The sequence below is a fragment of the Alligator sinensis genome, unplaced genomic scaffold (assembly GCF_000455745.1).
Source record: "Alligator sinensis unplaced genomic scaffold, ASM45574v1 scaffold570_1, whole genome shotgun sequence".
In the NCBI taxonomy this organism is placed as follows: Eukaryota; Metazoa; Chordata; order Crocodylia; family Alligatoridae; genus Alligator; species Alligator sinensis.
The window spans coordinates 2761423-2777357 of NW_005841997.1; the positions used below are offsets into that span (position 1 = coordinate 2761423).

Genomic DNA, 15935 nt, shown 5'->3' on the forward strand with positions numbered 1-15935 from the left:
TCAGCAGGAGCAGCATCAGATCCAAACTCCTTAACTAGAAGTGAAACCATCTAACATGTTTGAGAGCTCATGTTTTTCAATGCTGACCCCCTGTCTACAATTGTTTATACTGATACTGCTAACTGATTCCCACGATAATTTAGATGTCTGTTCTCAATGTACACATCACCTTTTGCACTTAATTTTATTTCTGGTAACCAGAGAGGAACTTGAATAAAAACAGAACTATCTGTGTGGTGTGAAATGGTTCACCTTACGCCCCTTGCGACAGGTGGTTAAATGACACACCCCCCCAAGAAGCGTAATAACCAGGCTGGAATGCTTTACTTGGCATGTCTTACTGCTGTTAGGAAGCATGATTAACACACACATATAGGTATGGGGATTGGGTGTTATAAATATTGGTATCCCATGACAACACACTTAACAGAAGACCCTTCTCAGACAACCGTGTCATTTAGAGAGCATCTCTTCCTTTGTACACCATTCGTGCTGTATTACTGTGGCACCCAGGAGCATCTAGGAGCCCTAATCATGGACCAGGACCCAATAAGGGTGCATAAGCCCCTCTCTACCCTGAAAAGGGTTTTATAGCAACTTGCTGGAGCATGCCTAGCCCTTTCTCCAGACACGCTAACACAGTGTAAGGGCAACATAAGCTGCTAGCAACAGATCCGCTTTTCACTAGGATACATAGGCCATTTGCAGGTTAAAACTCATGGACGTTGGTGAGGTTTTTTTCCTGAGCAGCTCAGGAAGGTAGTGCCCAAAAACAATCTACTCTGGGAAGGTACATTTAAGGCTACATGTTCAGTCCTAAAAAACACAATAGGTTCAGCAAGTACAGAGAGACGTATGTCAACCTAAGAAAGGACCTGTGTCAGAAATCCAGCTGCTTTGGTTTTGCCCGCACTAGCTAAATCATAATGGAAACCAGTTTAGGTGCAACAAGGTTTACACTTAGTTTATAATTTTTTTTTCTAGCAACATTTTCTTCAAGGTTCCCACCATCAATGGTGCCCAAGATATGGTAGTATGCAGACAGGCCACCAGCATTTTAACCACTTTATTATTTGGTTCTGCCCAGATCACATCTAAGAGTACGCTGTGGTCAAACTGTAGGACGGCCTGTCTACACAGTCTCGCACTGCAACCACCGTCCTTCTACGTCAACAGAAAAGGAACATTTGGAAATTTGAGGGAAAAGTCTAACAAAGGCCTGATCCCAGCAAGCGTTTTCGGGTTAGTGTCAATTCCCCAGTGACACGCCATGCTCTGCTGGAAGACTTCAGACCTGCAAGCTTCCAGGAGAAGAGTCTCAATAGGAGTGATGTCTGAGGTAGAAGTATCCACAGAAAGTATATGAACTGAGATCGATGATGCAGGATCCACATCTGAGCAGTACGGTGGCAGAAAGTCATAACAGAATCCAAATCAATCCTCCCGCCTCTTCCTCCACACCTTCCAGTAGCAAAAAATGGAGTCCTCAGATGACAGCAATTGTAATCAAACTGTAGATATCGATACCGGCTTAAAGATGAAACGTGAGCCACTGTTTGAAATCAGTGACAGGTTAGACGCAAAACTCTATGCCCAAATCTCAGATCTGGACTGAAGTTCACACTGCTGTAGTACATGGGTTTGGTTTCATCATCTGAATGTTCCCACGCTTTCGAGAATATTCAATCTAGATCCAAAAGCTTTCCTTTGTTCAGACTTGGTATTTGCATTTAGCCCATTAGAGAGCTGTTTGAAACTGCAAATTGATCAAGACTTAAATTGGAGTTCTGACTGACAAAATGTGACAAGATATGTCTGTAGAAAAAGTCCCTAATAACTAAGAACTGGTACTGAAATCATGCCATGTTACCAATACGCTGTGGATGTCTACTTTGTATGTTCAGGGCTGAAATGAGATTCTCCAGTGCATGCTACTACTATCCCAAACATCAGGATAACGCTGTTGCTGCCCAAATTTTGGAACCAGCTGACAACTCTTAATAAAAACCTGAGAGGATGGCTGAAGGTTACTGCTGGTTCCTTTAATGACGATTTAAAATCCATGAATATTTGGCAGGGTTTCAGATGTTTTGTGTTGTTAAAGTGTCAGTGGTATTACTAGGCAAATATTTGTCTGAGAGCTTAGAATTAATTTTCAGCTAGTAGAAATGCAAACAAGGTGTAACAGTATAATTTTAGAATAAATCAAAATCCATTAGTTCACTTGAGGCAAAGAATCCAATGCTGATCCAAGCTGCTTTGGTGTATGTTAGCCGTAACTCTGCTGTGTAGAGATCAGAGCCAACTTTACAACCAGTGCCCCTTCACAGCCCTCTCTTCATTATAGTAACTGTTGTAAGAATGTCCCATATGACTGAATACATGTTTTACATATAAAAGGCTTCTCTGTTCTTTTCACTTCACTTCACCCCTTTTGGCCACCCCTTCTCTATTATTTTAGATTGCTCTCTGGTTTATCTCAGACTTGTTGCCTATATGTTGTTCACAGAATGCACATCTAACTATGAGCCACTTGGCCTAGATTTAAGCAAGCGGGATTATTATAAAAAACAAACAAAAAAACCCTTACTTCCTACATTTCCACATTCACAATAAATTAGTTTGACAGCACACAGTGTAAGAACCACCACTCTTTATATAATGAGCTCTCTAATGTACAACCACCGGAGCAACTTGGAGAATTACACTGCAAAATGACTCCCGTGAATCCAGCATCCATGTTTCACTGGGCAGAAATTTTGTCTGATCCTGCTCCCTAATAGGCTGACTTGAAATTAAAGCCACAATACAACTGTGTTCTGAAATTGAAAATGGATTTACATGGAGAAATTAACTGCCACGTACAACTCCAGAGCAGTTAAGGGTAATCTTCTATTCCCTTCCATGCTCTTCCTCTTATCCAGACACTCAGGTCTGATCATAGCACATGTGCCTTTTTGATAGTTAGCATTCAATTCGTTACCTCCAGGTTTTTTCTCTCAGTGGAAAAATATCAAAGGAGACAGGTTTCTGTTGATAACTTTGTGTACATCAACAACCAACTACATGTAATTTGACAGCCACAATAGTTTGACGGCAGAGATTATGAACAGGTAAAAAAGAAACCAGTGTTTCCTCCCTGAGACGTCCACAGGTGGTGCAAAACACAAGCAATACAGACAAACATGTACCTAAAAATTATAGGAATCTTTGCCATCTCTACTAGAAAGGTCAATGGTTGCAAGGACTACCTGCACATACAGGAGTATAGTGGTAATCATGCAGGGATTCTCACAAAGCCCAGGCAAGAATGTGACTTTTCTCAAAAAAGCATTGATACCAGGGGTGTTTGGAGAAATCCGTTCAACCCTCTGTCACTAAGGTGCATGACAAGTCAACCTAATACATTCAAAGCAGGCTGAATCGTCACCAATAGGCTACCCCACATTAATGTATAGGAGCGTCATCAGCATATTTTATTCCCATTGTCCCAACACAGAAAGCATTAGGATGCACTAAAACTAAGGTTTTAGAAACTTATACAAGTTTGTGAAGCAGCTCTCCACTCCCTCTGCAGCTACCTGAATTTACAAGTTATCTTGCTGGCTTATAAGATGCCTTGAAGAAGGTAAACAAGAAAAGCATCCGTAAATTACAGAAGTCTATATGATCTCTATTTATTCATGCCTAGCCTGCAAAAGCTTTGCCCTACAATTCCCAATGACACTCCAAGGTAAGGAGGAATATTTCAGTTTTTCCACAGAGTCCTAACACCAGCCCAGTGTTTGATATTATTGATAAGAGGTTTGTTTCAATCAACTTTAAGGTTTCATTTTAGACATTTCCCCTGTATATTAAACAGCAAAGTAAAAGGGAAAGCAACAGAATGCTGTATGGAGAACGAACATTTAACAATAACACAATGGCAAGCTTTTAAAAAAAAAAAAAAAGAGAGAGACTATTTCTAGCTGTTCACTGTCAAAGAGTTCCCTGGATTTATTGAGTAGGTCTGGAAGGTCAAAGGAAACAATAGTTTGCTTTTCTTGAGGGTCTCAGCAGTTAATACAAGGGAGACAAAAGCAAAATCTCTCTCAAACAGTCTGCTAGAAGAGAAGCTTGGATTTCTCTCCCAGCCCTCTTGATAAAAATCACCTTGGTCGCTCTCCCCCAGACAGACAACAGCAGAGCTACCGAACACAGACATGCATAAATAAAAGCAGATCTATAACAGGCACAGGGGAGAAGGGTGGGAGCCATGTAAGTTCTGCACTAACCTGTTTGAGTTCTGCAGGCATTTATGCAAGGTGCCAGTTTTACAGTCCCTACTGGGCAAACTCCAGCTTACGGCAGGTTCTTCGTGGACCCAGATCTCTGGCTTTGACAGCCCGGTTCCCTTGCCCTCCCAAGCCTCTACCCTCAATGAATCTCTCTCTCTTTCTCTCTTTGTAATCTGATCAACTGCAGTTTGAGCGCCTCTCTGCAGAGTCGATCTACGGAAGAACCAATCCAGGGAAGAAAAATCACAATCAAAGCAGCTCAGAGGAAAAACTGCTGGTGGTAGTAAAGGAGGGGCTTCTTCACATGGCTTATTTCCTCTCCCACTGCCCCGCTAAAAGCCACCCTGGTCTCTTGGTGCCGCTGCTCTCACCCCAGCTCCCAGTCTCCGCAAACTCAGTCCCCTTTTGGGGCGGAAGCTGACAGACAGTCACAGCTGGAAGCTCCAGTAAGGCAGGCAGTAGCCACACCCAGTGAGCAGCAGCAGCAGCCTGAGAGGCAGACACAGGCTGGAGCCCGTGCAAAACACCATAGCACAAGGTTTCAGCTAAAGGATCTTCCTCCTTGCTGTTGAGATCCTGCCTGCTGCTAGCTTCCCAACGGGGGGAATAAGAGCCCTCTTACCTTAAGGAGACCCTGCCAACTTGGCAATCTAGTCAGTCACTTGGCAATCTAGTCAGTCACTTGGCAATCTGGTCAGTTTCTCTTGCTGGAGGTAGTTTTCAGGTGCTGCACCTGCTTTTAGATCTCATGGGCCAATGTCTGGGGGTGTTCTACCACTCCCCATATTTCCATAGTTAAAGTTCCCCCCTTCTTTAGTGGAAAAGACCCATGTCAAAAACGGGAAAATAAGTGACCCCCCCAAGAGAACCCCTGGCCCAGGTTAAACACTATCTGGGGTCACACATGCAAGGTCAACTACACTTGACTCTTTTTCATGTTAGTTACAACAGCCTATTACATGTCACTAGCAGGCAAGCGCCCAGGTAGAAAGTTGACCATTAAGTCAACAAGATTTCCAATAACATTCACTTGAGCAGACATTCCTTACACGTATCATTCTTTAACCTGAGGAGCTGCTGGAATACTAGTAAGCCAAATATGTTTTTAAACTCCAGGAGGAAAATCCTCCTGCCTGTTTACTTTTTGCATCTAGCTTGCTTTGGACAGTGGATAAAAACCAGCCAGGTGACATGCACTAGCAGAAAAGAAAGAACATTCACGTTTGATGATAATCACCGCCTCTTTTAGATCACCAGCACAGAAGAATCAGGATTTACATTTCCAAATCATATTGGCCGCATTTTTAAAAACTATTTAACCTGCACATGCACACTGCAAACACTTTATCAGGCACTCCCATAATACACACAAATGCACTTGCTTGAATTGGGCTCTAGTTTTCTTAATAAAACATGAATAATGCAGACTTCACACCTGGATATTTCATTAATTTTGATATCCATTTTAATGTAAAGAAGCTGGAGGTGCTCTAACTTTCATACCTACCTTCTAACAAACACCTCATCTGCTTAGCTGCTCAGCTCAGTTATTGTAAAGAAAAAGTGCTCTCCATGCTAAATCTAAGCTCTGACCCCCTCAACCCTCCCTTTTTGCATTTTGCAAAACTGCAGCAGAGATGCATATCAATGCACCGTATATATTCTTAAGGTATATTATACATTAATTCTCCTGAGGAGGCCCCTTCTCAGAAACCCACCTTCACTAGGTGACCACCATTCACGGGCTGACCCAAAACAGGGGTAGGAGAGGACATTTCACTGGCACTCTTAACACTGAAACACTGCCTTTCAGATAGACGCAGTCAGCAGGATTTGAGAGTCAGCCAACTAAGCCCTGCCTCCAGTACTAAATAACTGACATTGCTCTCAATGACTAGCCAATGGGTTGAGGATATTTTTTCTTCTCTTTCATGCTAGCTTCCTGCAGCAAACCAAAGCAGTAAATAAAGAGCCAAGAGCCAGTGGCTGAACACTGGTAATTAGGGACTGACAGCTAGCTGTGCTGCTGGGACACCAAGACCCAAATTAGAGACTGTCCCTGGAAAATAGGGATAGTTGAGAGCAGTCTACAGCCAGCTACCAAACAGAGTCAGGAAATAAGGTCACAGTTAAATATTCTTTCATTTTCAGAGCAGATGTTTTCATGCAGTGAGCTTGCTCCTTGTATCCCACAGTTCCCCACCTAACTCAGGCTCACTTGCCTTTCTCGAAAATTCTTCCAGTGTCAGTATTACTAACAGGATAATTGCTGTCAATTTTCACAAAAAATGAGACATCATCTCCTCTAGTAATATGTAAGAACAGGAAGGAGGTCTATTTAAGTTTAATTTCACGTTACCCTACTGGGATCAAACAGTGTGAGAAGTCCAGCTGGACATCAGCCCCATGAAACATTTGCTTTCCACTTTGCATTTGAGAAGACAGAGAACTAAACAGAACTACGTTAACTTCACTTTAAACTGCTCCAGGTCCCTCTGGTTGACAGCACTGGGAGATACTAAACTATACAGGGTTTTATATCCGCCTGAAGGATTTTCTCCAATAGGCAAAAAACTGTTCACAGTTCATCTAATGTGGAGTAGGTCTAGATGACAGGCAGCTGGTGATGGGCTTCGATAACATTCTCAAAGGTCATGGCAAGGCAAAAAGAGGAATGCATCTTCCTGTGAATTCCTCCTGTGCAAACTATATTTCAGGTCCTATGAATCTTAAGCCATCTGTGATGTTTTGGAGGCCTGACTCAGGATTTTTGAATGCTTGGGGGATTGGCAGTCTTGAGTCTGATGCTGAAAACAATGGAACAACCTGAGTGAATAAGTGTTTGAAGGATTAGGTCCTTATAGAATTTGCTGAACTTCAGATTTTGGCAGCTGGCTGCCCTTCCTTTGCCATGCAAGTATTGACTCTAGCTCATCTGTTTCATTCATTCATTCATCTGTTTCATTGTTGTTCACACTGATCCTTCCTACATTTCGCCTCATGTTATTTTTTTATTTAATGTGATACATTTCTTCCAATTGTACAGCCAGAATGACAAGTTTGGGGGGGGGGTTCTCTTCTAGAAATTAGAGGTAAAGAAATAGGAGATACAAGTTCAATCCCCTAGAAACCCATACTGGATTTTCTCATAGAGCACAGTAACATTTATTTAGTGCTTTTTCCAGACTTGTTTCATCACAACCCCAGCTCGCACAAGCAGAATATTTTTTCTAGTGTTTGGCCCAAGTTTTCTTCTTTTATTTCACTGCACTACTCCTGAAAAAAAATCATTCCCCATCACCACTACAGCTCTACGGATTGATCTGCTCAGGAGGGCAGTAAAAATGAAATGGTTTACAACCCTGCCTGGAGACATAACATATGGCTTCAGTGACATGTAGCTTCCATAAACCCAGCAGAGCAAGAGCTCCCACAGAGGATCAGAAAACCGGTTTTCCATACAGTCAGAAGCATTGTGATTACCCATCATAGTACTGACTACTAGTCAGGCTATTTGTATTACTTCAGTGTTGTGGATAAACACCTTCCCTTTACTCTATTTAATACACATTTCCAAATGTGCTTTAAGAATGACACAAGCTGTTTCAGAATACAAGCTTCTGTTCCAAGGAGTATGTAGTGTTGTAGTGGGATAAAGCCATTAAGATATGTTTGATACACTCTTCACCCTGGTTTGGAGCCTCCTGTCACATTCATGCCCACCTACAGGGCATTGCGATAGTCAAGCAAAGAGGTCAGAAATAAGTGAGAATCAAGTCTACATCAGCTTTAGTCAAGAACAGTTGCAACCTCCCGGCCCGCAATAGGTGGATATTGTTTTTAGCTGTCACTGCTATTTGTGAATCCAATGTTAAGAAGAGGGCCAGAAGGGCCACAAGACTGAAGACGAAAGTGCCAATATGGAAGAGGAATCAAAACTCATGGAAGAGGTGATATCTTTTATGAGACTAACTAGATATTTGCAAACAAATTATTTTATTTATTTGCAAGTTCAGGCACACTCAGCCTTCATCAGGCATAGGAGAGAGCAGAGACTGTAAAATATTGTACAATATGGAAGAAGAACACTGGACAGGGAGTCGCCTCCTGGACCTTTTAGTCCAGTCCAATAGAAAGAAACATTATGACAACTGGAAACTCAGTTGTGATCCCTCTGCTGACTGACACAGTTCCTGTCTTGTCTGCTTCTACCTTCCATTAACTCTACTAAATTTTTAACATGACATTAGGAGAGCTGGGTAACAGCTATGACAGCATTAGAGTTCAAGGACATATGAAGGTACATGTCATTGCACATTGCTGATAGCTGAATGCGTGTTAACCCACGTTCCTTCCTAGCAGCTTCACATAGATGGGGAGAGCACTACATCATCATGCAATTCAGCAGGCAGATCACAAGACACAACCCTTTGTCTTAAGCAAACAAAATAATAGAGTAACAAGACAAAATGATAAGAGTAAAGCAAGTCTAGGTTAAGGTTGGGAATGTCACCTCAACTGTCACACTGCAGTCACGAAGAAAAGGAAATAAACAAAGAGACAGGTGTATAAGAAAAATACCGAGAACTGGTCATTTTGACTTTTTTAGATTTTTTTATACTTTTCCAAATAATTTGCAGAGAATTGCAATCTGTACATTATTCAGTATCTTTTGAGCAAGTGGTTATAAGTTTATACCCTCCCTTCCAGGCCAAAGGCCAAGCATGTGGCTTGCCATTAAAAACTGGCTAAAGCTCTTTCTGTATTCTCAATTGATTTTTGTGACAAGTACTATGTTGATATTTTTCTGAGCAGTAATTGGATACTACATAAAGGAAGAAAACTCCTTTTTCATTATGTGGGATAGGTTTTGTGCATTATATTCTGTAATGTTCAGAGATAGACGTGCATGCTAATATTTCTATTTAAATTGCCCACTAAATTCCAGTCAAGGAAATGAGCTTCTAAATGATTTCCTTGCATGCTATTTTGGGAGCAAATTATTGGGGTTAATTTGTGTAGGGCACTATCTACGTGCTATGTCTGGTAGGACATCTTTAATTTGTCAGAATTCAAAGGTTCATTGGAAGAGGGTGGCTGGTTTGTTTCTTTCATTTTCAAAATGCCAAAGGCCATTAGGAGAGTTAGTGCTTCCTAATCTAGCAGTGTTTCTTTGTCATTTTATTTAAAAACATTCTCCCCCCCAAACAGTTCTTGAAACTATCTTACATTTTTTTTAAATAATGGTCAAGGTTTCTTGTATGAAGGCCATAGGTCTTCTTGTATGCTAAGCTTTTAGGCTCAGGCAAAATTATTGTGCTTTAGGGCTAAGTACAGACAGTCAAAAAGCCCGAGGCTGAATTGATTCAATCTTTGCAGGTTAGTCTAAGCTGCATAGACTGAACCATTAAGTCAGTAAACAGACATTCACTTTTGATTCCAGAAACGCAGTTATATGCCTGTAGTGGGGCAGGCCAGAAGCTGGGGGTACTGGAGCATGCCTCCCTGCTCAGCTGGAGCAGAAACCATGGGCCCAGGCTAGCCTGCCCACTCTGCAAAGGGGGATTTGTAAGGGAGGTGCAAAGCATCCTGGGAGGCTGGGGGACTGGGAGTTAACTTGAATCCGGAGGGGATCTGGGGCAGAAATTCAATAAATCAATTTAACTTGAATCATTTAAGTCTGATACTACATCCTTCCAGGTTTATTTTAAACCAGTTTCAGCCATTTTGAAAGTGGTTATGTGCACTGAACTTCTGTTGTGTTACAGATTTGAACTGGTTTCCAACTCACTTATACCAGTTTAGAGTAATTTCTGTCCCTAGCCTAGATGCTCACACATGAAATAAGGTTGCCAAAAGAAGAGAAGAACTTACAGAAATCCACCTTCAAGTTTGGAAGCAGGGAAAGTACAGTTATTAACTATAACTACAGGGTCCTAAAAAAACCCACAGCCATATGTCTGTGGCTAACAAGACATCTTCACCATAAGTTTGCTTCCTAAAATGTATCCTGTAACATTCCCCATCACCACAGCTGTAGTTAAGACCATTTTGTTCATCCCTACAATTTCGTAGTTTGAAAGGGAAGATGCCTCTTATACCACAAATAAACTGTGACATTTATTTTAAAATGAAGGCCATAATTACAGCTGGCTCTCAGCCAAAGGAGCCTGCTGATGGCTATGCTGGTCCATTCTGTTTGCAGTCAAAGAAATGGGAGTTTACCAACTTAGATGAATTCTTTCAATCAGAAAGAGTCAGTAATTCAACAGCATCAGCTGTAATCCTAAACTTCAGTTTCAAACTCCTTTCTCTGTTCATTCAGAAAGCAAATTCACTATTCAGTTCTGAGCTTCCAAACTGCAAAACTGTACCAAATGGGAGGATTTCCATTTTAGAAAAGTTTAAACAGTTTTGACTAAAAAACAGGCTCACTCCCAAAGGTCTTTGGAACAAAATTAAGAAAACTGCTCACCTCTATTTGGTTTCCAAACCTCCTTCAACAAAGATTCACTTTAAAAATTGAGAATTTGCAACAGTGAAGTCAAATTAAGCAACCAAAGATGATACGTGAATAGTGTGAGGAGAATACACTCATGGGTTTGCCCCGTTATAATTGTCAGTGTAAGAAGCTGCTGTCCTGCTAACAAACATTAGATGGCACTTTGGAATTTTGCAGCTACTGTATAATGTTATACAATACATACTTAAGAGATGTAGTCACACGTGACAGTCAGGTGCTGCTAGCTATGGAAAGAACAGCAAGGTATTCCACAGCAACAAGAGTCTTCACGCTAACATACGAATATTTTCAACTATCTGCAGAGCCTACATAGCTAAAATACCACCACCCATATTTAGAATGTGCTCTGAAAACACTATGTAGCGTGTGTCCTTACAGAATTAAATTATGTTATAGGAATTAAAATGATTCGTATCCGTCTCTAAAACACAGGCCAATTTTTCAGGCATTGACTCACTAACTTTTTTGGTTTGATAACATTCCTCCATAAGGATATTAAAATTAGGTAGCTTGGAGCAACTAGATTCAGTGTAGGCTGTGCTAGCACTCTCATCAGAAGCAGTTCTCTGCAGGTAATGCACAAGGTCTTGGCTTGAGTCTGCTACGTGCTGGCACAGCAGAAGTTAGGAGTGCTCACACAAGGTTAAGTCCCTGACAGAAGGCACTTTAAACCCTATATCCATAGATCCACTTTAAACCCAGTCACTACTGAAATCAATTAATAATATTCCTACTGACTTTTTGGATATGCACTTTGACCATCTGAGGTCTTTCCTCAAACCTGCCATCTAATCGTGTGGGGCTATATTCTGCCTGACACCCACGTAACCATGTAACCTCTAAAGCCCCTAGGAGAAACAGCAGCTCACTCAGCCAACAGTCCTTTCAGGGCCTTCCAAGTATTACACAGCAGCATGCGTGGGGCACTGACTTTGGCCCTACGCTGTTCTCACCTCACTCCAGATACTTACTATCTTTGCTGCCACAGGAGTAAGAAGATGCTACGATTCCTGTTGGAATTTCGGCCAGTCCCAGCAACAAAGCACAGAACGGGAGTGTCTTGTATACCCATGCAGGAGCGGATCAAAATCTGATTTGGGTCTTTCCCAGAAAGTCAATGGGATTCCTGTTCATTACACTGCTACGAGTGGGCCCTACATATTGAGGGTCTCAGCCAAATTCTTAATAAAACTAAATCCAAACTGGAAAAATTCTAGCATCTTTAACTGTCTGCTCAATATCTGCAATGATACAATCGGCATGGATTAAATCCCCCTTAACCCATTCTAAGGTGGGGGGTTATGGCACTGAAGCTGAGAAACAGAACTGTGATAGTACAGACTAGTTGAAAAGCAACACGGTTCTTGCCTGCGCTGAGCTTACCTGCAAGGAAGGTGCTGTCAATCTACTAATCTGGGCACAAACATTACTCACAAGAAAAAAAAAGACTCTACAACCAAAGGGCACCATAGACTGCAGCCAATTAAATAAAATGACACACCAGGCAAAAAGGGAACTCTATGCCCCTGCAGAAGAGCTGGAGTAGAGGAATGGAAAGAAGAATAGGAGAAGCAGGAGACCTGTGTACTCAAGAAAAGCCTCAGTATAGTATTTTAACACAAGTGTCCTAGCTGTAATTATATATATATATATATATATATATATATATATATAGGTATATGCATTTCTAATAAACCTGTCACTGTAATATCAAGACACTAGAGATGATCCCTAAACTACCATCAAATTCTAAAACCCTATATTTTCAGTTTTTGGCAGAGAATCTTGGATACATTTCAGTGAGTTGATCAAAGAAATTGATTCATCTCTGTAATTTAGAAGTAAATACAAAAAATACATCCATTAGTTGCCCAAATCTATCAAGAGCGCTCTATATTGTATGGGACACCAACACAAATAGGCCTGATTCTGCTGTCATTGATTTTGTGCAGGTAAAACTTCATTAATTGCAACTGAACTATCCTCCCCTTACACCAGCTTGAGAGTAGAGCTGGAACCAGATGTCTCCCCTCTGCTCTTAGAAAGGGCACAGTCACACACAGGGGAATTGGTAATATAAATCCCAGGATACAAGTTAAAAGCTGGACTTGGTGGCACTTTGTCAACAAACATCTGCATTGATTTTGCCCTGTATTTTTGCATTCCTGCTGTGTGCTCTGCTGTACTTTTCAGTTTATCTTTCACTTGAACCTGAACCTCACTTCACAAAAAAGGAGTATCACTTTTGGCAGGAACCAAAGATAGCTCAGAATTAATATGCAACTCAGAACAATACATCATACAGCAAACCTCCTTATCAAAAAAAGGGAGCAGCGGGGGGTAGGGAGGAATCCACTGTTAATTTTTAACTGGTCTGCTGTTTCCACTGGCAAACCAAACCATATGCTCCAGAGAAACAAGTGATCAGAATCTTAAACACAAAATGTTCTGTAGCTTTCTTTCCAGAGGGTGGTTTTGCTTGAGCAGCTAGAAGCACGTCTGCACAGTAGAAAAAGAATGAACTGGGTGTTATTGTTAACTTGGTTGATTAATGGTATTTCAAGAGGTTCTTTCAAGTTGTCTTCACAAACAGAACCAGTTTGGGATCTCTCTCAAGGCTCTTAATTCCTCCCTCACCTTCATGTCAACTCCTACTTCTCCCTAATGTCTTGGTTAAGTTTGAAGGAAAGCAGAGCAAACATTTAAATCATTTACTGATTTTATGTAAGGCTCAATTTAAGAGCATGCCTATGTTGAAGAAAATAATAAAAAATGTTACCACCTGTTTTAAGGCATAGGAAGGCAAGATTCAGCAGTTTGAAATCAAGCTGACTCCTGGGTTGGTTAAACATGATACACGGCAAGTCTAATTAAAATGGCAATAGGGCCTGATTCTAGAGACAAAGCAGCCAGTTGTGCTTGGGAATTTGCAGGGGGAGGGAGAAGGAGTGGGAGGCAGCATGGGAAGGTAGGACATTAAACTTGTTTAGTTTAATAACAATCTGGTCTACCCAGCATTTTTGTATTATACCACTATGAAACCAGTATGACCAGAGCATTACAAATGCCCAGTGTAGACATAGTTATACGAGCATAATGGCCCTTCAGACCAATGTAACTGCATCCACACTACAGGCTATAATGGTTTAACCATTTCAGAATTTAAAAAAAAAGAGCAAAAAATTGATACCCTGAAATAAAAGTTAAATTAGTATTAAAATATCCTAGACCTCAGTGACTCTTTAATAATCCTTTATAAATGGGATAATCACAAGCCCTGCTGCAGAGAAATCCTCCATTCAATTAGTCACTTCTAAGAGAGAAAAATTACTAAGCGTTGCATAACAAAAGGTACAAACAGGACACTTAATCTTGCCCCCCATTGCACAGACATGCAATATGAGCAACCATATTCTCGCAGCCATTCAGAGGTGCTGGTTGTACAAGACAGACATACACCTCACCCTTTGCTGTGTGTGATCAGGCCCTACATAGCTAAATGCAAGAATAAAAAAGAGATATAATTACATTTGGAAATGTTACATCAACCCATATGGCTAATTTAGAGCAATACTGTTCAAATGGCACACAAGGATTAATTTCCCAACACAGCAAGATTCACACTGTGAAACCATGAAACCAAGAACACTATGTTGACAATGTAGCTCATTGCCCCTGCTCCTCACTACACCCACCTGCACACACACAGGGTGTGCCTTAATTTCATGTGAAATTAAGGCAAACCAGTCAACTCTGGAGCACTTTAAGCTGGACTAAACTGCTCCCAGGCACAGCGTCTACATGTGTGCCTCAGACAACAGTAATTTGAGCTTGGATGGAGCAGTCTTGGGCTGGCAGGAGGTACGGGGTTTTGGCTCTGAGTTCTGGGTGGCAGTGTTGTGGCTGGCTGGGCCATGAGGGTACTGACCCTGTGGAGCTGTGTGGCTAGGCAGCAGGCAGAAGTCTGGCCCCTGTCCAGTCACTGTCTACATGTGCGTTTCAGCGCAGTAATTGACCCCGCCATAAGATAGTACTATCTCATGGCAGAGTTAATTAGTTTGCTGCAGCCTAATACCAGTGCACATGTAGATGGTGACACTTTACTGCACAGCTAATTAGTCTACTCTGCAGTAAGACACACGTGTATATGCGCCCGCGCGCGCGCACACACACACACACACACACACTTCTACCTCTAAAAATGTCAACAGAGGAAGCTGTAGTTGTTCGCGCCGTGTGGTCTCAACCACAGCAGTTTCAGAGGATGAAATCTTTATAACTGTGGAATTGTAGGACTAACAACACTTAAACCATCTGTGGCGGGCTCGCCACTTTTGCCCAGCAAGCCCGGCTTGGAGAAGGACACTTTGGATTGGTGGAACATTTCTACCAATCAGGTAACAGCTGGGAGGGGCTTGCCCTGCCCCTGCTCGGGGGGGAGGAGCCCCTGGACCTGATCGAAGACTGCGCTTTGCAGGTCTGTCAGACTTCAGGGGCGGGGCCTCTGGTGTAGATAAAAGCCCAGTATGCTCAGCACACTTGGCAGAGATGGTGAGGAACACTGGAGAGGGAAGCACCTCCACAGGATCCCTTCTTTGCCCCAGCGGTGTGCAGGCTGAGCACAGGGCTCAGGCTCTGGGAGCCGCATTGAGGCAGCTCAAGTCTACGTCCTCAGCAGAGGGCTGGACAGAGCAGTGTACAGACCAGCACCTGGAGAGCCGGCCCTGGGAGCAGCTCAAGGCTGCTCGGGCCCCATGCGGTGTGCAGTCCAGCACATGGAGAACCTACCATGGGAGCAGCTTGAGGCTGCTCAGGTTAGCCCTAGCACAAGCTGGAGCCCCGCAGTGTGGCCTAGCCAAAGAACTAAAAGAGCCCCAGAGCCTAGAGCACAGCCCGGGAAAGGGGAGGCCTAGGCATAAGGCTAGGTAAACCCCAGCCAGTGGCGACTAGGTTCCCCTCCACGAGAGCTGGAAGAACCCTTAGTGCCCAAAGCAGGGCACAGGGCTAGAAGGGGAGGTCTTGGAGTGACGCAGACAACACTGGTGGGGCCTCTGATTGAGTGAAGGGCTCTGAGGCCTGGTCGATGGCTCCTCGAAGAAAGCTGTAAGCTGGTGGCAGAATCAGGTCCCACAGCG

The 15935-nt window shown here is 42.5% G+C and overlaps 1 protein-coding gene across 10 annotated transcripts in view; it reads right to left on the reverse strand.

The window, feature by feature from the left end:
* Nucleotides 1-15935, reverse strand: part of ARVCF (ARVCF, delta catenin family member) — a 412391-nt gene that overhangs the window by 221075 nt on the left and 175381 nt on the right. Inside the window, exon 1 of one of the 10 annotated variants that reach the window (XM_025201538.1) lies at nucleotides 4275-4783. The exons of 7 other annotated variants lie outside the window; for them this stretch is intronic. In XM_025201538.1, coding sequence (XP_025057323.1) covers nucleotides 4275-4295 — 21 coding nt within the window. In that variant the 5' untranslated portion in view covers nucleotides 4296-4783. Of the gene's footprint in view, nucleotides 1-4274; nucleotides 4784-15935 lie in introns of those variants that run through there. 2 more of the 10 variants (XM_025201542.1, XM_025201539.1) reach the window with 2 other exon arrangements.